A 24,040-nucleotide genomic window follows, 5' to 3' on the forward strand; every position below is an offset into this window, starting at 1 on the left:
ATAATTGTCAATGGTACCTTCGGCACCCTTCATGGCCACCAGCATGGCCTCTGCTTGGCACCGTCTCTGGGGGGGGGGGTGCTGCCAGATGGGTAGAATCAAATGCCAGTGCCCTTTCTGTGCTTGGTATTATGTACGTACAGTTCTTCATGTGACACCATGCCTACGTGTTTTATGCAGGCTAGTTCTGTTATAAGCATGCTATAGCTGGTCGTGACCGGTGTTAATGATGTGCTGGCGATGGCAGGAGTGAATCTTGTTGCTTCCTGTAACTGTTCCTAGCAGCGTTGAGGCTAGGAGTCTGGTGAGGCAGATCTGTTGGGGCTGTTTGAGTCGTTTTATTCAATGAAGGCATGTTTGGCCTGAGGTGAGTGCGAGGAAAGGTTTATTTTTGTTTGTGGGGGTAACATGAAGTCAGCACAGGCTTGCCCTTATGATGCTTTCTGCTAATCGTCTCCCTCCCTGCTCTGTCTCTGTCCACTTCCACATGGCCTCCCCTCTCTTCCCTCTTCTCTCTCTCTCCTGTAGTTTACTTGCGGTACGTCTCTGCCCCTCAGAACAGGGCGAGCGATATTAGTCCTCTCAGGCTGCTCTCAAGCCCGGAGGAGCCTGTCGCTGCATGGCTGTGCACAGCATTAAGAACATGTCACTTTGTGGTTTGCTCAGAAGGTCATTCCCATTCATGGGAAAGAGCTGGTGCCGCTCCGCCCTGCCGGAATTCCAGCCCCGGAGAGTCTGGGAGATAAGATCAGCCGTGGGGACAGACGGAGGGCAGTGAGCGAGACACTTGCCCTTTTGTGTGCCAGCTGTACAAAGACCACAGTTTCAGAAGCCCTGGTTTTCGACTTCTTATTTTTAAACATTAAATTCTCAACCGGAAAAAATCCCCCTTTCACGAAAGGCTTAATTAAGCGCCGTGATTTTAACCAAAAGAATTCCGAGTGAAGGGCATCTTTGCTGACAGTTTTTCTAAATCGCGCTGCGTGCCTCGAGACTGTACCTCAAGACTTCTTAAAGTTTTCCAGGGCTCGTGTCAAAAGTTGGTCTTCCGAGATTTCGTGGAAACGGTCTGCTCAGCCTGACCACATATCTAAAAACCTGAGGGAAAAAATGCTCTTTCCAATTCCCAAGGGGTGTAGAGGCAGATAATATCCTTTCTACTAGATTTCTGTCTTCGAGACATCGAGGGAAGCGGTGTTGAAATGGTGCTTCTCGGTGCCTGGCTGTCTTGGATCAGGGAAGGGGGCAGAGCGCTGTGTTCTACTGTTAGGGCGTCTATTACAGCGTCTGACCCCCCTGCTTGCGCTCGTTTCTCTGCTCTTTGGACCCCTTCTTAGAGAGCCAGTTTCGGAATCAGTTGATCGATCAATATTTATTTTTCACAGGGACGGGTAAAGGTTTACTCTACGCTGAAAGTAAAAGAAACGAAACGCAACGCAACATTTCGGCTGCGGGGCCTTCTTCAGTCTTCTTAATCACACCCCGAAGAGGGCCCCACCGCCGAAACGTTTCTTTTCTTTCCCTTTCAGCGTGGAATGAACCTTTCTCTTCCCGTTCCTTCGCAGCCTACGTGTGCTGACGCAGCTCCCTACCCGAATGGATTATTTCCCTGTTGCTCTGCCCTCCAAGCACTTGGACAGATAGCTGTGCATTCTGCCAGGGGACGGAGGGGTTTCTTTTTACCAAAAGAGAACGGAGCCACCTTCCTCCACCTGGCTCAGCTCTTCCCGCCAGGCGCGTGCTCTCCAGCCCGCAGGTGAACGGCGGAGGCAGTGTGCTGGCTGTGCCCTGCAGGGCTTCAGAACGTTTGACTACTGTGTCCTGAGACACTTGCCAGGAGAGATTTGTGGAGTAAAAGAAGCAGAGAAGGGAAGACGCGTGTCGCCCAGAGAGCAGGGGTCAGCGCCTGCCTACTGCAGGAGGGCTGGGAGGTCATTTTCGGCACCGTGTGCCAGGTGGCAGCGAGCAGTGTTATCAGTGTAACACGCAGGGAGGGGGAGAGGGTTGTTGCCTGCAGGGTTTTCGCAGGGAGCAACTCTGAGGTGGGTATTTGTCATCCTGCAAAGTTCAGCTTCTGTCCCTTAGGCTGTGGCCTTGCTTCCTCAAAATGGCTTTTTTCTCTTTAGATGGATATGTTGAGGTATTGCTGGTACAGGTTGAGCGTGCCCCAAATAAGTGGAGAGCTGACATTTTCCCAAAACGATATCGCTGCTCATGGTACAGATAAAAGCCTTCAGCACAAGCATCTGCATCAGGCCATGCGGTTGCACCACGCCAGGCTGCCAGACACCATTGTCGTGGCTGTACCTCGGATTGTACTTGCATTTGTGTTGCTGCTGTACTAAGGGGGGACTGCTGGTTCCAGTGTTCAGAAAAACTTGTCTGTCTCCCCTTTGGGGTGTGTGGGGTGTGGCTTGGGGTTACAGGTGAACCGCTGGCATAACTGTGGCAGTGTGGGAATTCTGGGACAGAACTGCAAAATGTCATGGTGGAACATGCCTTATAGGCATATGAACTCTGTCTCTCGGTCAGCCGTTCTCTTTGTCTTTCAAGTCAGATGAAAATCCTGCGTTTCTGGTTTTCCATCACAATACTCTCTCCATCTCCTTCACTCAAGGAAGCTTGTGGGACACGGAGGCCTTCTTTCCTCACATTATCACACAGAACATCCGGGAAAGAGCTCAGAGGTCTGGTTTCCATTTGCTGCCCGATAATAACCTGTATTTTTGCCTGGTATAAATCTAATTTGTACAGAAATGCATTCTTTCCATTTGGCTTGTAAACAAAGGAATCAGTAGTTGTACACTCTTAATCAACTTAATTGTCAACAGAAAACAAAAGTGCCAAAGTTCTTTCTCCGACTTTCCCTGTATTGTGGTGGGAGAGAGAAATTGAAAGAAACTGTGGTATCCGATTCCTTCAGTAGACAGACTCTGTTTTTCCCCGAGTCAAGTTAGATCTTAGATGAAGCCTCAGCGTTTTTACACGCCGATCAGTGAGAGAGAAGAACTATGGGGACTCACCCCAGGCCTGCTGGGATGCCACGTTCCCGTTTCCAAGACTGAATTCCATCTGCCGTGCTCTTAAAACCCGTGGAGGGCGGAAGCCGGGGATTTCTTCTCCCGCATCCCCGCCGTGTGGAAGGAGGAGAGCTGGAAGGGGGAAAAACAAATCCGGGTTGCCAAACGGCGTGTAAGACCACAGCTCCGACAGGGACGGGCTCCGGAGAGAGAGAGAGAACGCGCTCCTGCGCGCGGTGATGCCATCGTGGTGCCAGGCCTCTTCGGCGTGGGTGCACCCCAGACACCGGCGCGGTGAGCTCCAGCAGCAGGGATATTTTTAGGCTTGTCAAAGCGAAGTCAGACCCTTGTTTGTTCTTCACTCAGTGCCCTGTTTTAGTTCTGAATTATTGTGCACGGATCAGGACAGATCCTGCTCCTTGCTCTTGGAGTGGCCTGTGAGACTGCGTTCAGGGAAGGTGGGCAGGATTGACATTCAAGGCCTGGCTAAGGCTCAAGCTCACCTTTAAAGGTGTTGGCTATCCTGCCTCCCACAAAAATACAAATATCATTACTTAGGTCTCAGGTGCCTCATTTATTCTGATTTCGGGCTTTGTCCAGGCGATTGCCTGTATTCTGAATGGTGTGCACGCGCAGCTCTCTGCCCACTTTCTTTCGGAATGTGTTTTGTGCAGCAGAGCAGTGCAAACAGCCATTTATTAATCGTATCGGGGCACTTTGTATATTGAAAGAGGACTGCCAATCAGTTAGGTGCCACGATGTCGAGGCCCTCAAGTGAAGATTACATTTTAATAAATACGAAACCCTGCATTGCAGCGTAACCAGATGTGAAAACGGGGATATGAGTGTGCGGATATTTGCCTTCTTCATTTGCCGGGTAAATTGGTTTCTGTCGTTTCTCACTGTTCCGATTAATACAAGCAAATTGTTCCGGTCTTTCTGCAGTTTCTAAGCATTAATCATCTCGGCCAGAGTCATTCTAACCCCCTGCTGTCCTTCTGACACGATGGCAGAGCGCCTCTCGGAGATCACCAGGCTCCAGCCTGGATAGACCCCTCCTGTGTCCCAGTGTCTCAGTTCCAGGGGGCTGGCAGGCTGTCAGCTTCCACAGCCCAGCGCCGTCCAACCACATTCCCGTTGGGAGCTCGCTCCGTCAGGATACGGGATATGGAAATAATGTGACTCGAGTACTTCCACCTCACTGCTTCTCCACCTTAGAATAAGGTTGCGGATTGTTTATTTGAGGGGAAAGAGGCCTCAACCAAACATCCTGTTTTAAACCTGCCTGGCTGCAGCTCTGAAGTTGCAGTAACTCTGAGGCTGTGAATGGCCCTTTGATGCTGGAGAGGGGGGGTGGGGGTTGTGGAATGTTGAAGAGAACGCCAGTGTTTCATTCCACAGCCTGCAATGGCCTGACCTGTTTTAAGTCTTATTGAGTAAAGTGTTTATTAATTATTATTTTTGTTACAAACAACAAGTCATGCCCACATCCCAGACCCGCCCGATTTGAAAGCTTGAGGACAGCACTGGGCAATATAGAATTTCCAGGGCAGAATACAAAGTTTTATTCATGCAGTGAATGTTTCAGTGGCCGACTCGCTCACGGACTGCAGCGCTTGACCGGCTCGATGACTGACATGATGTTTGTCACAAACTGCAACAATCTGTTCTGGTACAGATGGTTTTGTCGTGTTCAGTAATGAAGGCTCTTGTCGGAAGGTAACACATAACCTGCTCATTTAAGAAGCTCCCACTCCTCCTGCAGCCTCACACTTACCTTCAGTCCAAAAATTGTTCTTTTGCCGGTTTGTGGATGTTCTGCGGGAGCATAGAGTTAAAACTTGACTCGTTTCCTACATTGCAAAAGCGTGTGTGGCTTAAAGAAGGTATGGTAGAGAAGAGCTTTGGGTTTCCCTGTCTAAATCCATGGGAGAAACCCGCTGGGCTTTTTTTCTTGGTGATTTGACTTCTCTGGAGGGAAGAAGATCCAGGGAGATAAGAGATAAGATAAGATCACTTTATTGGAGGAGGATGCCTCTGCCGGCCGTGGGATTTGAACCGGCAACCTTCCAGCCACAGGAGCAGATCCTTAGCCACAGAGCCAGATCAACCTCTGAGATGTGAGGTTGCAGTCTGGGGGCTCACTGCAGGTCAGTTGAATATTCCAAGGATATCACGGTTGCAGGCTACTGTTTCTGCATTGAGTGGTGGTGCCACCTGGTGCCATCCTCTCTTGGGACTTGTGCACAGGGGGGGTAGTATCCCGTTCGAAGGGATTCACACTGGTTTTCGGTGATGCCAGCCCAGCACGTTTGCAGCCCCCGATGATGGCGCACGCTTACAGCCCTCACTCTGGGAGTAATGTCTGCATATAAGGCAGACCTCTACTTCTCCGGTGAATGGTGATGCACATGCAATCCTCGGATATTTTGGAAAAATTTTGGAATTTGCTGGCATAATCTCCAGAGGTGATGGCAAGACGTGCGTTCGCTTGATGTGTTACTGATGTATAGCAGCAGGTCCAGCCAGTTTCGCCTCGACGGAATTGGTCCCGGTGGAGTTTCTTGGAGGTGGAATTGCATTCGGAACGTGCTTGAGGCCCCGTTTTTGTTCTTTCCACCTGGCTGAGAAAATTCACTGGCTTTTCCCCGAGTGATGCCTGCCATGGGAATCTGAGAATCAGAAATAAATTGCTCAATCTGGGCTTTTGCCGCTACTTGAACTTTCCCTGAACAAAGGCTTCAGCTGCTAACGTCTTATCTTTTGGAAGAAGAAAAAAGAAACACAACACAATTGAGCAAATAAAGTTGCACCTTTTCACACTTTTGTCGCTTTCTTTGTCGCACCGTGGCAACCTTATCTCATGCCCCCTGGTTGTTGACAGTAGCTCAGCTCACCAGCCACTTCCTAGCCCTATCTCAGCCCTGTCCAATGCCCCTGATGTTAGTTTTGCTCAAGTACAATCGCTAAGCACCCACGTGTGTTTTGCCCTGTTTATTCAATGCAGCCTGGGGGAGCCCCGTTTACGTTGGTTTAGGACGAAACGCTCCTCAGCGGTCAGCTCCCTCGTCACGCTGATATGCCAGCAGGGACGTGCGTGCACCACGGCACGCCACTCCTGCCCGAACGTGTGGGGCGTGCAGACGGAGCCTTCCGCACTGCTGTTCCCGATCCGGCCTTTCTCCGTCCTCCGTATTAAGCAAAGACAAAACAGTATTGCCGGGATGGGTTGAATTCGGGCACGTTGCTTGGCACGACAGCCGTTTTCAGTATTTGCATTTTCACAGACTGCCTTGAGCTTGTTTCCAAAGGCATTACAATTCGAAGGGGGGTCTTGTTTGCTCACTGCTCTACCTGCTCACTCCTGGCTGAGTGAAATGAGGCGCCGGGGGGGGGGCATCTGCTGCAGTAAATCGTGGTGACAAACCTGACCACGTTGACCAGGATCACTGACAGTGAAACATCACCTCTGGTGGTTGATCTTGTCCACACAGTCTCTGGAGCCTGGAGCTGGGGAGAAGAGAATGGTGGAGTGTCTGTGGAATCCCCCACCACACATAGCATCTTGATCATTTCGTCTGTGTGGAGCTGCAACGTGTTGTGCAAGCTGTACCAGCAGAGCAGAAAAGCAAAAGCTTTAGCGGCCTTTAAACTTCATATGCCTAGCTATGGCAGTTTGCGAATACAGTAACTAGCTTAACAGTGTCCAGCGCCTGGGGCTGGCTTGCATACAGGGGCTTGGTAAAACCTGGAGTGACTCGGACTGCTACGCAACAGGAGTCCCAGCAGGAGAGCTTTCAGCCAGTGACCTGCTGTCTCCTCGCTCCTTCCAAACTTCACACCCTGTTACCTCAAATAGCACCATTCATGCTGCTGAGGGCAAGGGGTTACAGCAACAAATAAAGAGAGAGGAACGCCATTAAAAATGTATGGAATGCCCAACTGTTAGTTTAGTGTTTTAATGCGCTTCATCTAAAGGCAGACAGGAACAATACAGTGTTTCAGCTTCTAAGTGTAAATGCATGGCAAAAATGCACAACGCAAACTTGGTAATGCAATCTGGGTGCTGTGCTATTCCTGTATGTTTTTTTTTTTGTTTTAAGACTTTAATTTTTATGTACTTTTAACACATAACAGAAATGTGTTGAGACGCAAATAAGTTTGCGTCTGGGTTTACGCTTTTCATTGTAATTATTGCTAATCCTTTAACTGATTTCCAAAGAGAAGGGGCTCACGATTGCTTTCCGATATTCTGGAAACGATTGTAAAAGATTTAACTGCAAATCTAGGTGACACATAAATGTGGAAAAAGAGTCTTTTTTCCATCTGAAGATGTAGGGGGACAAGTTCTGGGGTAGGGAAGAAGTTAAGCAACTTATTCACTAGAGAAAGAAAAAGTTGCTATTGTGCCCGTATTTTGTTTTGCAGTGTCTCCGTAGCGAAGCAGTTCTGAACCGTGCTCAGGGTGCTGGGCAGGTGTAGCTCATACAGGCCTGTGGTCTCGGGTTCAGGGCGTTTGCCCGCTCCAGAGGAGACTCGAGCATGGCCACTGAGTGCAACAGACCCATCCTCCTGGGCCACCCACAGGGGTTTGCCCACACTAAAGCTGAATTTCCCAGAGTCTGGACATGCACATCCTATCCCATGGTACACTGAGGCTGGTTACACTCTGTCATGGTTTCAAAGTGTCATGGGTTTCTGAGGCCCTGTGGACTGACTGCTGCTGGCTTGCAGGCAGTTACTTTGGTACAACATTGGAGAGCAATGCAGATAAACTCTGCTGTGACACAGGGATGCACAGGACCTCACTCACACTTGGGTCAGAGGCTTAACGGCACTTGCCTGCTGTGGATAAGAGGCTTCTTCTTCTTCTAGGAGAAAAGTTTCATGACAGGAACAAGCCTGGCAGAGCTGGTCGTTTTCCCCATATACAAGGACAGTGCTTTTAGCGCAGAGGTTAAGCTAAATTTTGCCAGACTCCGGCATAATCGCTCTCCACTGCCTGGCTTGGCAGTGTTTTCCTAGCACGCTCCTCTCTCACACTCGAGTCTCTTTGTATAAAAACAGGTCCTTCTTGAGACTGGCGCAGGATACGCTCTAAAGAAATTTCCATGCGTGTCTTCGCATCCTTGTCAAATGTCGACGTCTTTAACAGAAGCAGAACAGGGCCTGCGAGTTCCCCTTTCCAGCTGAGGATTTTTTTGCTGAGTAGTAATAACCCCCCATTGTTTTCCCCGAGCTGTCAATGGCTTTCCAGATGTTTAGAGGAAGAAGGGCTGATGAGAACAGCGCTCTGTGCTCGTCGCTCTGGGCTGTAGGCACTGGTACTCATGCCAGTCCGGTGTGGTCCAGGACAGGATTTCTGTTCAGAGGAGTGACAACGATTAATCATCCCCAACGCTATGAGCTGCTTTCTCGGATACCGGTCGGTATTCAGAATGACGATCTTTGAGACCGGAGGCAGACAAATCTTCAGAATGATAGAATGTGGAATGTTCGGGGCTGCAGAAAAAAAAACAACTGGATAGGAACGGATTCCAAATATCCACCACACTTTCCAGAACTTTGGCAGTTTCTGTAAATTTAATTACAGGCGACAATGGGGAGGTTGTGATGTAGCTCTGAGAGCCCTTTCCTTTTTATAATCTCTGTACGGTGATGGGAAGCCTCAGAGCTCAATTGTAATTGCTAAAAACTTTGTGGTCTGCAGAAAGAAGGGACAGCTTGTAGATTTTATTTATTTGTGTTTTTTTTCTCTCCTGCGTTTTGCAATGCAGTCCATGTAGTCAGCCTGTCGCATTTAAAATAAGGTTCAAATTATAGGACTGGCTGTGGCTTTCTCTTTCCTTCAGAGTTTTTGCCAACTTGCAATTTGCTTAATGAAATCCTGCCATTTCGCTTAACTTAAAGATTCTTTGCAGATGTTGACAGGGGAGTGATTTTTTGAAAATTATTTAAATTGGAGGATCTTTCCGTTTTTATTGCTTTTGCATTTTTAATGAAGACGTTTGAGCGCCTCTGTGACGTTTGAAAATAAGCAGTGTGCTTTTTCTTCGTAATGAGTTGACCTGCGTTTGTGAGAGAATTTCAATAACACGGACTTTCACTTTTTGGGAATTCTTAGTCATACAAGAGCTGGGGGCATGCGATAACATAAACTTATTGCTTTGCAAGAACGGTGCTAATGTGTACTGAAAGTACAGGGAAAAACCAATATCAAACAATATCAAAAAACCAAAGTCCTGCTTTGTGTTGTAAACTTTAACAGTGAAACTCGGAGTGAGACTCGCAAACTGAAACAATCCACTTGAATTATAGGAACTCATTTAAACAGCCACAGTGGCCATCGGACCCAAAGCCAGACTGTACCAGCTGTTGTATTGCCAAGCAGATCCAGGTCGTACTGTAACTCACTCTTCTGCATAGCGGCAGATCTGCACTCTATTTAACAGCATGCTCATTCTGCCCATGAGAAAGATGGCATAACCAGAGCAGACCCGCCGGATTACCCGTAGATAAATGCAGCGAGATTAATGGGCAAATGAAAGAGCTAGCCTAATGGTGAACCTGGCTTGCCCAAAGACATGCCCCTTGTCTGGTGTGGAGAACTCAGTCTAGGAACTGCTTCTGTCCTTGACTTGAAGGCGACCCCGACTGGTGTGATTGAAAGCACCTGGGCCTTCGTGCGAAGTTTTGCCGGTGGTTGTAGCTCCTTGGTAGTTGAGGCAAAGGTGTGTCTGTGGACGACAGGCCCATCGCCTTGAGGCTCACGGCATGGCAGAGAGCGCCTTGCTTTAGGCAAGTGAGGTGGGAAACAAGGTGGCGATGGAGGGAGGCATAGTGCGCAACGGAGAATGGGGGAGAAAATGATTGAGAGTGAGGTTTGGCCACCACCCCTACCCTGGCCAAAGTAGGAAGTGGCTGGGAGAGCCAGGAATGCAGCATGCGTCTCCCAGATTAATTAGCGAGCCGAGCTGGATCTACGCCACAGCAGAGTGGCTGTTCCAGAGCGGTAAGCGGGAAGCAGGGAGAGGGGAGCAGGGGAGAGGGGGAGTTGTGGAGCAGGGGAGAGAGGAGTGGGGGAGCAGGGGAGCAGGGGGGAAGGGACTCAAGGGGGGGACCTGCTGAGGCCAACAGGCAAATGTACAACTGAGCGATGTGGGGGGTCTGTGCGCAGCTTCCTGCTCCTGCGCACTTTCTCTGACTCGGACACTTCCCGCCACCTGGACTGGCGCTTCAGTCACAGCAAACATTCTCTCCGTCTCTCTCGTCCACTCTCGCTGGACTGGCGCCTTGGGAGCAGCATGCCTGCCCGTGGGGACATCGCTGAAGCCCGGAGCAGTCAGGGCAGAGTACGCGTTGGGCTGGGCAAGCTGGGCCTGGTGGTCTCCTCTAGCCTGTAACCCTTCTTATGGTCTGAGTGTGTCTGTGTCCATATAGTCTTGAAAACGTGCAGTCCCTTACTTTAGTGCAGGATTGTGTTACCGCTGGTTTCAGTGGCTTGACCTTTGACCTCTTCCATGTGCTTCAGTCCTGGAGTTTGTCCGCAGGAGTCTGGCTGGGTGATGCAATTGCATAGATAAGAAATTCACTTATTGATCAGTTGGGTGGGGGGGGGGGCTCTCTCTACTGCAAGGATATTTCCTTCTTCCTGAGGCAGCTGGTGTCTCAGCAACGAGGGACAGACGATCACGGGTTCGAAGAGATGCAAACTCTTGGAAGACACACACTTCACATTCTCTTCCTCCAGAATCACTTCTATAGGCTGGCGCTTGTGCCAGGCGGGTCTTAATTGGTAGTTTTGTTTTTCTTCTTTCAGTCTAGGCTGAACTTCCTGTTTTTTTCACCCTCATTAGTCCAGTTTTGTGATCTGTGTCTCTGTCTGCCTACTTATATGTATTTCCTTCCTTTGGGTATAAACCTGAGGATGAGGGACGGAATATGACAGAGAAAGAGTTCCCTGTGTAACCATAGTAACACTAATGGTTCTCTTTAGCCCAAACCTAGTCCCCATGTCGTGTCCTGACAGGCTGAAAAAGCTGAATCTTTTTAGATTTGGAACTGAGAAGACTAAGAGGGCACCAGACACACATATACAAAATCCTCAAAGGCGCTGACAGAGCTCTCCCAGTGGATTTCTTCCGAATACATCCTGAAACACGCACCAGAGGGCACAAGTGGAAGTCATGTGGAAGTGCACTTAAAACCAAGACTGGGAAGCCCTTCTTTACGCAAAGACTGGTGGGAGTGTGAAACAAGCTACCCAGCCATGTCATTGAAGCCAGTACCCTGGCTTCTTTCAAGAAAGAGCTGAGATCCTTGGCTCATTTTGATAGTAGTTACTAAACGGGCTCAACAGCCTGCTCTTGTCTGTATCCTTTCTTCTGCCTTCTCCTTTAAACTCCTCCGACAGCCCTGTGTTGCGGCGGTTTACACGGGAGGAAGCTGCAACTCCCAGGGCGCAAGCTCGTGTCTAAACGGTCCGGAGCCCCAGTGTGTACGTCTGGCTGATAAAACGGTCTTTGATGGCAGAGATAGTCCAGACGCCAGCCTAACTGTGGCTGTTATAAAGTTGTAGCTGCCCCGTAATGATAGTTGTCTCGAACTGTAGCCTGTCCCACACCGAGACAGGAAAAGGGCTGGGCGCGAGGAGGGGTGGGGTGATTGGAGGGGGAGGTGTGTGTGTGTATGGGGGGGGGGGGGTTGTAAGTATGTTTTTTTTGGTCGGCTACCTTTGTAAACCCTCGAAAAAATCCTCCGAGCTCAGAAAACAAAGCAGAAGGCAGTTTTTTTTTTCTTCCACTTTTATATTTACTGCAAAAGTTTGCTGCAGCGAAGTCAGAATTGGCGATCTCCCCCCCTCCTTGTCAGGTCAGTGGTAGAGTCTATTAGCTGGAGGGGAATCTAATCCTTGGCAGAAGATGAGAGACTATCTCCCCCCTCCTCTCCCCTCCGCTCTCCCCTCTCCCCTCTCCCCTGCCCTCCTTTCCTGTGCATGAGGGGCAGGCTACAGGGCTGGCTCCGCGCCAGGCTTTGCAGAATGAGTTCATCTTTTCAGCATTTGTTTGAATACAGGGGGAGATGAAGAAGCACTGAAAATGAATCCACCTTCAGCCCTTTCCAGACACTTTGTATTGCCCCAGGGGGACAGCGGAGCGGGGAGGGAGGGAGGCTGCGTGCGGGCCAGCAGGCAGAAAGGAAACCCTTCTCCAAGGCTGCCCCCCCTCCCTCCCTTCTCCAAGAGGCCACACCACTGTAATATGCCTCTGGGCCTCAGTCTTTCTTTTCGCTCCGCTCCGCTCCGCTTTTAAAAGGCATTACCGGATAATAACGTGGGATTGCCATTGAAACTTCCAAGCCCCTTTTGTACGCTTAGGTCTAATTACCCCAGCTCCTCTTCTACAGAGAGGAACCTCTTCCTCCAGAGAGGTTCACTGTGCCACAGAGCTCTCGTCAAAATCAGGCTCTCTCCCCTGACGGACACCTCTCTGCCCCTTGCTCCGAGTTGTGGGTTTTTTTGTGCTCACTTGGTACTGGCGTTTTGTTCAGTTTAATGTTTTGGTTTTAGGACCGATACGACGAATGGCTTGGAAAATTCCAGTTGTCCTCTTGGTTTCGGTTCCCGTTCAGTACAGAAACGAGGACTTCAGCGGCTCAAGTAATGCGTCATTCAACTCAAGCAAGGAAATAGTGGAACTGTCTTGTGTTTCCCCTGCTGTGCGAGGAGATGCAGTGTGAGATAGGGGTGGATTTGGACTGGAACCTGACGCGCTTGTGTTATAGCACGTCAGTGGCACCGTGCTCTGTTCTGCCCAGTACACCGTGACTGGTCCAGTATTTGTCCTGTCACTCTTGTCAGTGGAGTCATGGACTGGAGAGCAGATTCTTGTGGTGACTTGTGGTAGTATTCTGTACCAAATCAGGGCCTTTGCTGGTCGGATCTGTGTTTTGTTTTTTTGGTGGTTGGTGTTTCCTGCCTCTGCCCTGGATCCAGTTCCTGGAAGAGGAGACTTAAAAAAAAAAAAAAAAAGAGGTTAAAAACCTCTCAGTCCGTTAGGAGCATCATGGTGAGATGCTGGCAAAGGGGAGGTGGAAAAGAGATGCAACTTGTTTTTTTCTGGTTGGCCGATTTTGCAGTTGGGGAATTGCATTTTCTTCAGATGTGTCCAAAAAATGCCTGCTGCCGCGAAATGGTTTAGAATATGGATGGAAATGGAAGGTTTGGTGGCAAAAAGCCCCCTAAAAGGTCTGCATCTGCCAAGGGGGCTTGAGGTCTGTGTTCTGAACGGGCTGTCCTGTGGATTAGTTTCGCTTTTCTCATTGAGTTGGAGGAGATGGAGGGTGGTGGGGGGGGGGGGGGGGTAAGTGCGTTTGGTTTTGAAAGCTGGTTTCTCTGAAATGAAACGGAAAGAGGAGAACTTGATAAGATTTCGCCCGCAGTGGCGGGTGTGTGGTGCTGTTCTTCCTGCGGGCTTCTGTTTGACTCGCTAAGCCCCCTGCTCTCTGCTGGCTGATTGATTCTCCACCCACAGCTGTCTTGGGCTCAGTGGCGAGTGAAACTGGGACGGGTTTATGGGTGCAGGGAGAGTGTGAAGGACTTCTCTCGCTGCACACAACTTTCTCTGGAGGAGCACAGGCCCATTCCTTGGCAGCCATCGCAAATACTGCTGTTTTCATCATTCCAAAAGGCGAGGCTACAGTTCGCTTGCTCCTGTTGGCCCTGAAATACAGCCTCCGGGTTCTGAGGCACAAGGCGGTGACAAGGTTCAGAGCCTCAAACGGGAAGAAACGCCAGGAACACATGGTTGTGGTGTCAGGTTGAGTGCGCTCGTGTTGCGCGGTCATGAAACCCTGGACTGCTTAGCTTCTGTTTTTGTTTTTGAGTCAGTGCGAGTGGAGGCCGAGTTAAACCAACACAGAAGTCAAACGGCGCCGCTATTGGATATTTTGACATGTGAACACGCTGGTCAGCTCGCTCCTCCACTTCTCGCTGTGCAGAAGGGCTGAGCCCATCACATGGGTGGGGCTGCTACTTCATTCGAGGATGAAGCAGGCCCCCTCCCGTTTGAAAAGCTCTTTGGGATGAAAGGCGCTATAAAAATTCAAGGGATTATTATACGTGTGTTCATGAAGTGGGGCAGCATGGTGGGGCAGCGTTTAGGATTGCTGTCTTGCAACAAAAGGGCCCTGGTGTTCAATCCTTGGGGTGCTGTCTGTGTGGAGCTTGTATGTTCTCCCAGTGTTCGTGTGGGTGTCCTCTGGGAGCTCCTGCCTTGCACCCTTTGCAGGGATAGGTTCTGGCTCTGACCCTCTATTGGATAAAGCAGTTAGAAGATGAATGGACGTTCCTAAAGAGCTTTAATTAGGTGTTCTTGGAGTATGATTTTAGCAGATGAGTATAGAGAGTGAAGTGGGTGATCGTGCAGCAGAAGGATGGTACTATTTGCCAGCAGTGCAGAAGTGTTGTGGAATAACTGGCAAATGTTAAGGATGCTGTCTAGAAACCGTTGCACAGGGTGGGATGATGGGGCGGTTTTGACTCGGGAGAAACAAATGCTGAAAAGTGGAGATGATTTTGAAAATATAATAACAATAGCTACTTATCTAATGGGTAAACTGGCCTGTTAAAAGGTGGCTGGGTTAAACGGATACAGAGCTGGGTAATTGCTACCAGCTCCTCCGCCCTGTGAGAGAGCTTGAAGAGCTCAGCCTGCAGCCCATCTTGCACACAGACTCAAGACCCCCACCTCTTCCCCCTCCCAGCCTCGTCAGAACAGCGTTTCTCTGGCTGGGACCTGGGAGGGTCCTTCAGCAAAAGATATATTTCACCCCTGGCTGCCATCAAAAAATCGTAATCTTATGTGTAGGATTATGTGGAGTGTCTTTCCCCCCCCCGGGACAATTCCCTTTAGAAACCTCTGCACAATTCCCCTCCAGAACACTGTGGTGTGCACATTTTCCTTTCCCGAAGAAAAGACAAACTCCTAATGAGCAAGAAACCCTTAACCTTAAACTCCCCCACAGGGACGCTGGGGAATTAGCCACCTGACAGATTTATGTGACACTATTCCATCTTCACAGTGTGACTTTTCTCATTAGGAATAAAACCGCTGCAGCGGTAAGTCAGGAATATGGCCCATAGGGTACAAAATCAACACTCTTGCTCGGCCATCTCTCGTCTGAGGAAAAGCCAGGGCTAATTTACAGTGAAGCTCCTGCCTGCCAGTTTAGGGTTTTAGCTCATGTGAGGACAGAGGGAAGGCTGAAAACAAGGGGTCCATCTAGCTTGCAGTAGTGATTTGATCCCAGATGAACCCCTCCAATGGCTTTCGTTGTCCGTGTAAACATTCGAGTTAATATAGCGTGTGGTGCATTTCGCGATCAGCTGAAACAGAAGCCTGCACCCAGGAATGGCTTGTTGAGAAAGGGGCTCCCTGTGCCTCCAGGATGGTCTCCCACTGGGACAGAACCTGCTGATCTATTGGATACAACAGCAATCATACTGATTGATGGGCTGGCTGATTAACCCTTTCAGTGCAACGCCACTGGGTGTCTTAAGAGTATCTGTGCTGCGGTGTGCAAGAGTGACTGACATGACACACTCTGAGGTGTAGTGTTCAGGGAGTTAAGCGTAGCGACGTTTAAACTGATCTGCAGTAACACCTGGATTTACAGTGAGGGTTATGCGACATGGTGGTGCAAAACATGCAAACATAACTGCCTTAAACCAGTAGTGTAGTGCTGTTATTTCCATTTTATTTTGGGCTTCTGTGGTCCAAATGAAAAGAATTTTGCTTCGCCCCAGAGCTCTGGAACTCTATCCCTAAGGATATCAGAGCACTGAGCTCTTTCACATCTATACTGGAAACCCTTTTCTTCAGAAGTGCTTTTATTTAACTGGTTCTCTGTGTCCCTTAGCTGTGTCTCCTCTCAGTGTGTATTTTCTGTTGCTCTATAAAGTGCTTTGAGAAGCCACTTTTAAAGGAGCTACATAAAAATAAAGCTTATTATTATTAGTAGTTGTAGTAGTAGTATACTAGTAACTTACGGATCCTCGCAAGTCCAGAATAAGAAACCCAGGTCCCCTGAGGAAGTTTTAGGAAAGCAGAATCTGAAAAAAGTTTTTCTGGTGACGTGTCTTTTCAAGACCAGTTTCACAGTCACAGTACCTGAGGCTCTGGCCAAAAAGTATTTTTTTTAAGAATTGGTTTAAAATTGTGCGTTGATTTTTGTCATACCCACCCAATGTAGTCTGTACCTCGCAGCTAGGAGCCCTGCAGCCACACGCAGGGGTATTTACACTGCCACTGTGTGGGGTGTGCGGTAGAGTTTTGGTTGTACTTATTTTAGGGTACATTAGGAGTTGAATTGGTTGACTCCAGTGCTGCCGTACAGTTTTACTAGGGAACTCTCCGGCCTGTGGTAGGCAGTGCTACAGGAGGAGCTGCAGTGCCATTGGGGTAGCAGTGGCGCGTGCATCTGTTAGGGGGAAGAGAGCAGGGAGAGGGCAGGACAGGAGGACCTGTGTAGAGGCCTGAGTCTCCCTGGAAATTATATAAACAAATGAAGGTCTTGGGGGGGAGGGGTGAAGCCGTCACTGTGTTCTGTTAAGGTGTTCCCAGTGCGTTCTCCTGCCCCAGTGAATTCTGCCCTTCACTCACACTCGGCACTGCTGGCTTTTCTGATGACGCTAGCAGAAACACACAGCAGCCCGGCCGCCTGCGTTTTAACTGCTTTGTCTTCTTTCAAGCCAAACATTAAACATATTATTAACCTTTGCTCCTCACACTGCTCTTGAAACCCCATTGAAAAGAATAGAAATTCCTGACTTGTTCCACCACCAGCCCTGCGAGGGCTTGTTTGTCTTCAGGAGGAGGAGGAGGAGGAGGAGGAGGTCTGTGCAGTGAACGCAGGCAAGGACAGACGCCTTCGTTTAAATGAACAATCGACTCGCATTCCTGCAGGACATTTATAGTTAGGGCATGAAACTGTGAAATGACTGAAACCAAGGGATTTTATAGATTTATCCTTTGTTATTTATGTGGACTTGCTGCAGTAGTGACTGGTATGTAGCACAGCAACAAGCACAGACACAGGTGGGAATACACTATAGGCTGTACTTTTCTTGTGCATTGATTGTGCTCATTTTAATATGACGGGGCCTCCTTGCGAATGAAGCAGAAAAGAAAAATGCCGAGCGAACAAAAATGCAGACCACTCTTTTGTCTTTGTAGGCAACAGTGAGCTCTAAATGCATCCAAGTCAAACTTTTCAGCTCTCGCAAGAGAAAGAGGCTTTCTGGTTTTGGACCGGGTTACAATTTTTTGGTTAAGTCTGAAAGGAGTCGTCGAGTTGGAATTTGCTAATGCCCCACATGGGCCTCAAATGATGGGGGAGCTTTTTTTCCAGTTTCTGTTCTTTTTTCCTGCAGTTCTCTGACGGGCTTAATGGGTGTTGTAATAAAACTGACTGTGAGGCTCTGTCATGAAGGACCAGAGCCTTTCCAAACCCTTAGCTAATAAGAGCCTTTCTCTTAGGACAGAACACTGACAGAACGATCTCTCGAGGCTTTTTGTCTCGGTGCAAGAACCGCTCTGCTCTCCAAGATCAGCTCCAGCTAATCTTCTCGCGCTGCGCTCAAGTGGAGAAAAAACACCTCTTTCCATTTCGCCTGTCCTGGCCCGCGCTGCCTCGTGCTAGATGTGTAGCTCGTTGAACTTTTTGGAGAAAACGGGCAGCAAACACGTTGCGCTCCAGCACAAAGCCGCGAAGGCCGTCCTGCGTGTTTTGCGCGTGGCTTTTGGCCAGTTTCTTGAAGCGAGGGAAGAGAAGGAGGTGGCAGAAGTGCAAATGGAGATATCTGAAAAGGGGCATCTGTAGCGCTCCACCTTAAAGGAGCGTAGTTAATGGAGAGGGAGGTCATTACAGCCCATAGAGGCAGGAAAATGAAAGGAATGGGGCCACAGGCTCTGGGTTTTAAATCCTCTGTGTCAATAGACTCTCTGAAGCAAAATAATGGCATCACTCTGTGTGCGAGTTAATCAGAGCTGATAGCATGAAGGCTGGGGGTCAGGGGGTTGCGGGCCTGTGCAGAGTTGTCAGGGAGCTGAATGCCGTCCCCCGAGCCGGTGCTGACCGATGGGGCACCCCCCGCCTGGGCCACGGAACCCCCAGACCCAGGGCCCGGACCGTCTGGAATGTGGGCAGGGGGCTGGGGGGGTGGAGGTGTCATTGGTAGAGGTTGGTGGTTGGGCTGGGGGGGGGTGAGAATTTGACAGGAGTGTCTTTAATGATAGTCTTCCTCTCAGTTTCTCTCGAGGCTCTTCGGATTTTTTTTTTTGAGAAGGATGTCGTTTCTCTCCCAGGTTAAATGTGAGACTCGCTTTTGTTTTAATTTAAATTTCATCTGAAGGTTCCCAGGGCAGGAGTGTTGTATATACACGTGACCTAGACAGAGGAGGTTAATGTGACCCGTAAAGCCATAAAGATTCAATTTGAACTTCACAGACACTCAAGATTTGTTTTTAGATCTGTTTGGAGATACGACAAAGCCCATTTCAGCAGAGGCTCTGGGGTTTTGGAAGGAATGTGGACGTGAGAGGGGGTCCGCAGTGCACAGAGTCACTAATGAAGCCCAGGTGCTGGTCTTGTCCCTGCTGGTTCACTCTGAGCTCGGGTCTGGGTGCTTCCCTGGTCTGACGTTAAACCAGGGACTCCAGCCTCCGGGCGACCAGCTCTGGGGGAGCTGGGGGGCAGGTGGGAGGGGAGCCCAGTCCACATGGAGTTTTCCACACAGTGCAGGGCTTCCTGTTGACGTTTGTCACAACCTGGCCCTCTTCTGCACCAGGTCAGATGAACCCAAGCTGGGACTGGCCCTCCTGTTTTCCATGTCATTGCTTGGCACTTCCTAGTTCGTTGATGCTGGTACTACAGACCCCCTGTCCTTTTTGTGTTTGAAGTCATTTATTGGCGTCTATTGATGAGATCAGACTCTCGGTAGCGTGAAAACTACACTGTGAGGCTCCCCCATACCCTGTAGTGCTCATTCTCCTTCTCCCTTTCCCTCTCACCCTCTCCTGTGTAATGGGCCCTGAGACCGGCAGGCAGAAGTGTGTGTGTGTCCGGGGAAGACAGAGGTGTGTCTGAGGGAGCATGATTTATCTCAGCCTGCAAGGCAGCAGGGCTGAGTGAATACTAATTCATCGAAACGCTCCTTTTATGCGTGAAACCTGCATTACCATGGCGATTTCGTGGTGGCTAGGTTTTGTTGCTGTTCCTCGCTCAGTCTGGAGCAGCACGCTGAACCTCTGGCGAACTGGCAGGAGGGATCTCGAGTTCTCGTGACCGACATGGAGTCCTGGATTTCACTAATCGCGCTAACGTCTTCATTTTTTCCAAATCAGTGTCGGTGTTCACAGCAGGTGTGCGTGCTCACAGTTAATGGATTGCAGACGTACTGTCTTCCGACTGTAAATTAGTTTATTCAGTTGCGTATTGCGATATATTTTTGAGTCTGACTTTAGGTGTCACCAAGTGATTGTGTTGTGTTCTTTTCACTCTCTCTGCCTGGGCTTCAGGTATCCAGAATTCCTTAGGGATTCCTGGCCAGTGAATAAGAGCTTGCCGTAGTTCACCAGCCATTCTGCAACTGAACGTTTGTACACGCTCCTGCTACACTGGCCTGCTACACTATATTACCATAAGCTCACTCCCCAGTGTTATCTCGGCCACTCAGTTTCTGCGTGGCGTGGCTCTGCACATATTTCAGATTTGCTAAAAACAGCTCCCAAGCGAAGAGCTTGTTCCGCACATGTCCATGTGCAGCAGGCTGGACCCACTGCTTTCGTGACCATGCCCCCTCCCAACCCCCATCACACCAGCCCTGATATTTATACCCGGCAAAATGGATCTGTGTGCGCGCACGCTGGCTAACTGTGTATTTATACATTGCTTTAATTTCAGTACGGTTCTGTATTTATAGTAGAGACATCTGTTGCAAACAATAAACTTGACGCTAATCCCCTTAAACTTAATCCTTCCTTTTAGCTCGGCTGTTTACACGCGGCACAGCGTAACCCGAGCCTCGCCTTTTTGTTTCTGTTTCAGGTTCCCGTTAATAAGCATCCTGTCTGTCTGTCTCCTCTCCCCCCGCCTTTAGATGCCAGCCTGTCTCCCGACGCTCCGAAGCAGAGCCACTGGTGTAACGTGGCGTACTGGGAGCACCGCACGCGCGTGGGCCGCCTCTACACAGTGTACGAGCACTCCGTCAGCATCTTCTACGACCTACCTCAAGGCAACGGCTTTTGCCTGGGCCAGCTCAGCCTGGAGCACCGCAGCCACACCGTCCAAAGGACTCGTGGGAAAATCGGCTACGGGATCCTGCTCAGCAAGGAGCCCGACGGCGTCTGGGCCTACAACCGCAGCGAGCACCCCATCTTCGTCAACTCGCCCACGCTGGACATTCCCAACTGCCGGACGCTGATCGTGCGCAAGGTGATGCCGGGGTACTCCATCAAAGTCTTCGACTACGAGAAGTCTTGCCTGCTGCAGCACGGCGCCGACCCGGATTACACGGACGGGCCCTACGACCCCAACAGCGTCCGGATCAGCTTCGCCAAGGGCTGGGGCCCCTGCTACTCGAGACAGTTCATCACATCCTGCCCCTGCTGGCTGGAGATCCTCCTGAACAATCACAGATAACACTCCCGCCCCCGCCCAGCAGGGGGCACACCGACACCCAGACAGAACACTTCCCACAAAAGAAAACTATCCCAAATATCATCTACCTAGATTTAATATAAAGTTTTATATATTATATGAAATATATATTATACTTGTAAATACGGAGTCATTTTTACAACGTAATTATTTATGTATGGTGCAATGTGTATATGGACAAGTTAAGAAAATGAAAAATGCACTTTGGCTTATATATATATAAATTCTTTCAGTACCATATTGAAAAATTATACAGCAAAAAATAGGGTGAGCCTGGTTTTGTTGTATAGTTTTCGTATACTATTAATACCCAGACAAAAAAGCTAACACCCATTCACACATTCATAATAAAGTATTTGCATAATAACTGTTTTCTGGGGTTGTGTCAGTTCTTCATTAACTGAGTCCCAGTCCTTTCATTTAGTAAAGGGCTTTTCAGTTAAATAAGATGTTTCTCTTTTTGCCCAATACAGCTGTCTCCTAAAAATCCATGTCTTTAAAAACAATTTAAATTATTCATTAGCCTGTTAAAGGTTCAGCGTGGCAGTGACATCTCAAGTATTCTGTTACCGTTTCAGTCCTATGAGGATCTTTCTGCAGGGCTACTTTGAAAAAATAATTTATCAGATATGGCAATCGGCAAGTGTATCAAAGAGACTGCGCACTTCACGAGACCCGTGCGTTTGAAATTTCCACTGATTAATCTAGGTCATGTTTGTTTGCTTTAAAGATTGGCCATGTGTTTGAAATGCTTGCATGTTAATAATTTAGAGTGGTGGTTGCGTTTTTTCCATGTATGGAGAAACGGTGGAGTTTCTTTTCAACCTCAGTGTGGGAAACGAGTGAAGGTTTTTATCTTCTTGTCCGATCTGGTTTCTCCCGGCCCTGCTGCAGCTGCGGACTGGAAATGCCCGTGTTTGTGTCATGTTGGAGCGTTTGTCACCATGCCGTGTTGAGAATAGTGTCGGACCTGGGTGTGAGACTGAAAGACTCGGCCACCGTAGTCTGAGGAGTCTGGGAGGACATGGGGAAGGATCACTTTTCTTCACTGTGCTGCACAGGGGCTGAGACTGTGTACTGGGAAGGCTGGTAGGAGCTGGTTGCAAGGAATAGGTGCTGGGAAAAGTTGGGGGGGGAGGCTGTTCATGTCTGTCTCTGAGCTGCAGGAAGAGAAAGATCTTTGTGGAAGACATTCAAAAGCTGCCCTGGCCAAAGCACAAAATTTACTCCTCAAAAGGTTTAAGGATCTCAATCTAGCAAAATTATTTTTTTCACCAAAACATGGGTTGGGTAATATCCAGGATTATGTTTTTTTCAGGCGAAACAGTTTAATATTTCGCACCAGAGCGAGAAAAAACATTTTGTTTGCAAAAAAAGCCTTTCCTCCTCTACACTGAAGGACGGTGACGTGTTTCGGTCACGTTGTTAAAGCTGACTCTACAGGATCCTTTAAGAAATGACATCAAGCTCCTAACAACCAAAGGAACGAAGTGAGTCACGTGGGCTCATCTAGTTGGGAACCTTTTTTTACGTTTGTATAAGCTCTCCCTCAGCCCTGCTGGGCGTGTGGTTGCAGCGCAGTAACCGGTCGGTCACAGGGTGAAGATCATGCAGCTGCTACAGGAGGGCAGCGCACTCTGCTCAGGTGACAGCTGCTTCTGCCTGGTGCCTGAACTCCCTCGCCCACACCTCTCTCCCTTTTGCCCCCCTGCGCCCCTCTGCGGTTCGGAGTGAATGGGGGTGCTGGTGAGAGGTCGGAGGAGCTAACGGAACTGCATGGCTTCTCCGGAGTTATCTGCTGTGTCGCGCATGAGCTCCATTTTGCTACCAGATCTCTGACAAAAGCTCTTCAGCAAGCTGGCCGGACGTTAATGTATGGTTTGTGGTTTCCTGGCAGCGCCGGCCACTCGGCCTGCAGCACAATGGGCGTAATGTTGTAGTCGTCCAAGGGTGGCCAAAACTGCTGGCGCCCCTGTCAAGTTTCAATGCACTTACTTGATCGTCCATACAGACACCCCGAGCACGAAAACCTGTGAGCAGGCAGTTGAGCTTAAGCCAGAGAGGATGTGGGAGAAACCCGCTTCCTTCCTAATTGGTGGGGCTGGTTGGAAAGGTAGTGGTGAGGAGGGTCGTGGTACACCAAGTCAATGAAGTGAGTTAAAGCTCAGCTTGTAGAAGGACAGGCTATTACTGAGCACTATTCGAAGATTGCATCAGGTTTTTTTTTTCCTAATGAAAGAACAAGATTGCAGATTTTTCAAGACTTTTTTTTTAGTACGCTGTTATGTCCTTTAAAAAAAAATGGCAAACGTAGCTTGGTGGGAAAAGGCTACCCGCACCCAGATGCCCAAGACACCCAAGCACAGGGCAAGAACATCCCCAGAGCTCCTTTCTCCTTCATCGGCTGAACAGCCGAGTCTTCTTGCACTCCACTGATCAGCAAGACACCACTGGAGGAAATTATGCTGCTCTTAACGAATGCTTTTTCTGTCTGTATTGTGGGAAAAACGCCCAAGTCGCCACTGAAAGGAGCTGGCAGACGATTATATGGGGTACAGTGAAACTGAAACGCATAGCGCACTGATTACACAACTAACCACAGTGAGTACGTGGGCCCAGTTAGACTTCAGTGGGGCGTACTAGAGTTTATTGAATACACATTGCATCTTTGGGAAAGCATCCTGTATTTTTCAAGAGAAAACGATCGCGTCGCTTTTTGTAAAACGTTTGCTTCCAGAGGAAGACGAAGGACATGCAAGTGTTTTCAACGTCTTGCCTGTGGGAAAGGGATTAATTAGCAGGCCGTTCCTTCCATTCAATTTTTTACGGAGAGAAAACAATTGCTTTCTAGCTGACCAGTTTGATGAACGATGCTGCTCATTTTTTAACACCTGCGCAACATCTTTTGACATTTCTTCTTAATTGTGTTTCTCATGAAGGTGGGGCTGCACATTGGTGGGGAGTCCCCATTACCTGTAAAGCACTTTGAGGGGGGGTTAATAATTAATAATTATTATTAATGTAATTTTACATAAACGTATAACACAATTAATATAGAAGACTTTATCCATATATGTGACAAAATGCTGCAGTTGTCTTTATACTGGTATAGTCTTCTGCTTTTCTGCTAGCCAGTACACCACTTCTGGAAGTTGCCCTTGATAAACGGTTTAAAGGATTACATAATCGTCCCTAATTGCAATACACTTACTGTATGCATGGGCTGCCTATACTGTGTGAAAGCATGTGTTTGTGTATTTCTTCTGAGGTGGATTATGGAAACTGTCAGATCATGGTCCTCA

The 24,040-nt window shown here is 48.9% G+C and overlaps 1 protein-coding gene across 2 annotated transcripts in view; it reads left to right on the forward strand.

The window, feature by feature from the left end:
• smad6b (SMAD family member 6b) overlaps positions 1 to 21,109 on the forward strand; it is a 39,909-nt gene extending 18,800 nt beyond the window's left edge. For both annotated transcript variants that reach the window (XM_088922510.1, XM_088922509.1), the window contains one exon: positions 20,179 to 21,109. In XM_088922510.1, the coding sequence (XP_088778636.1) occupies positions 20,179 to 20,720 (542 nt within the window). In that variant the 3' untranslated portion in view covers positions 20,721 to 21,109. The remainder of the gene's footprint in view (positions 1 to 20,178) is intronic.
• Positions 21,110 to 24,040: the final 2,931 nt, after the last annotated feature.

The sequence above is a fragment of the Atractosteus spatula genome, chromosome 7, assembly GCF_055471065.1.
Source record: "Atractosteus spatula isolate fAtrSpa1 chromosome 7, fAtrSpa1.hap1, whole genome shotgun sequence".
Lineage (NCBI taxonomy): Eukaryota > Metazoa > Chordata > Actinopteri > Semionotiformes > Lepisosteidae > Atractosteus > Atractosteus spatula.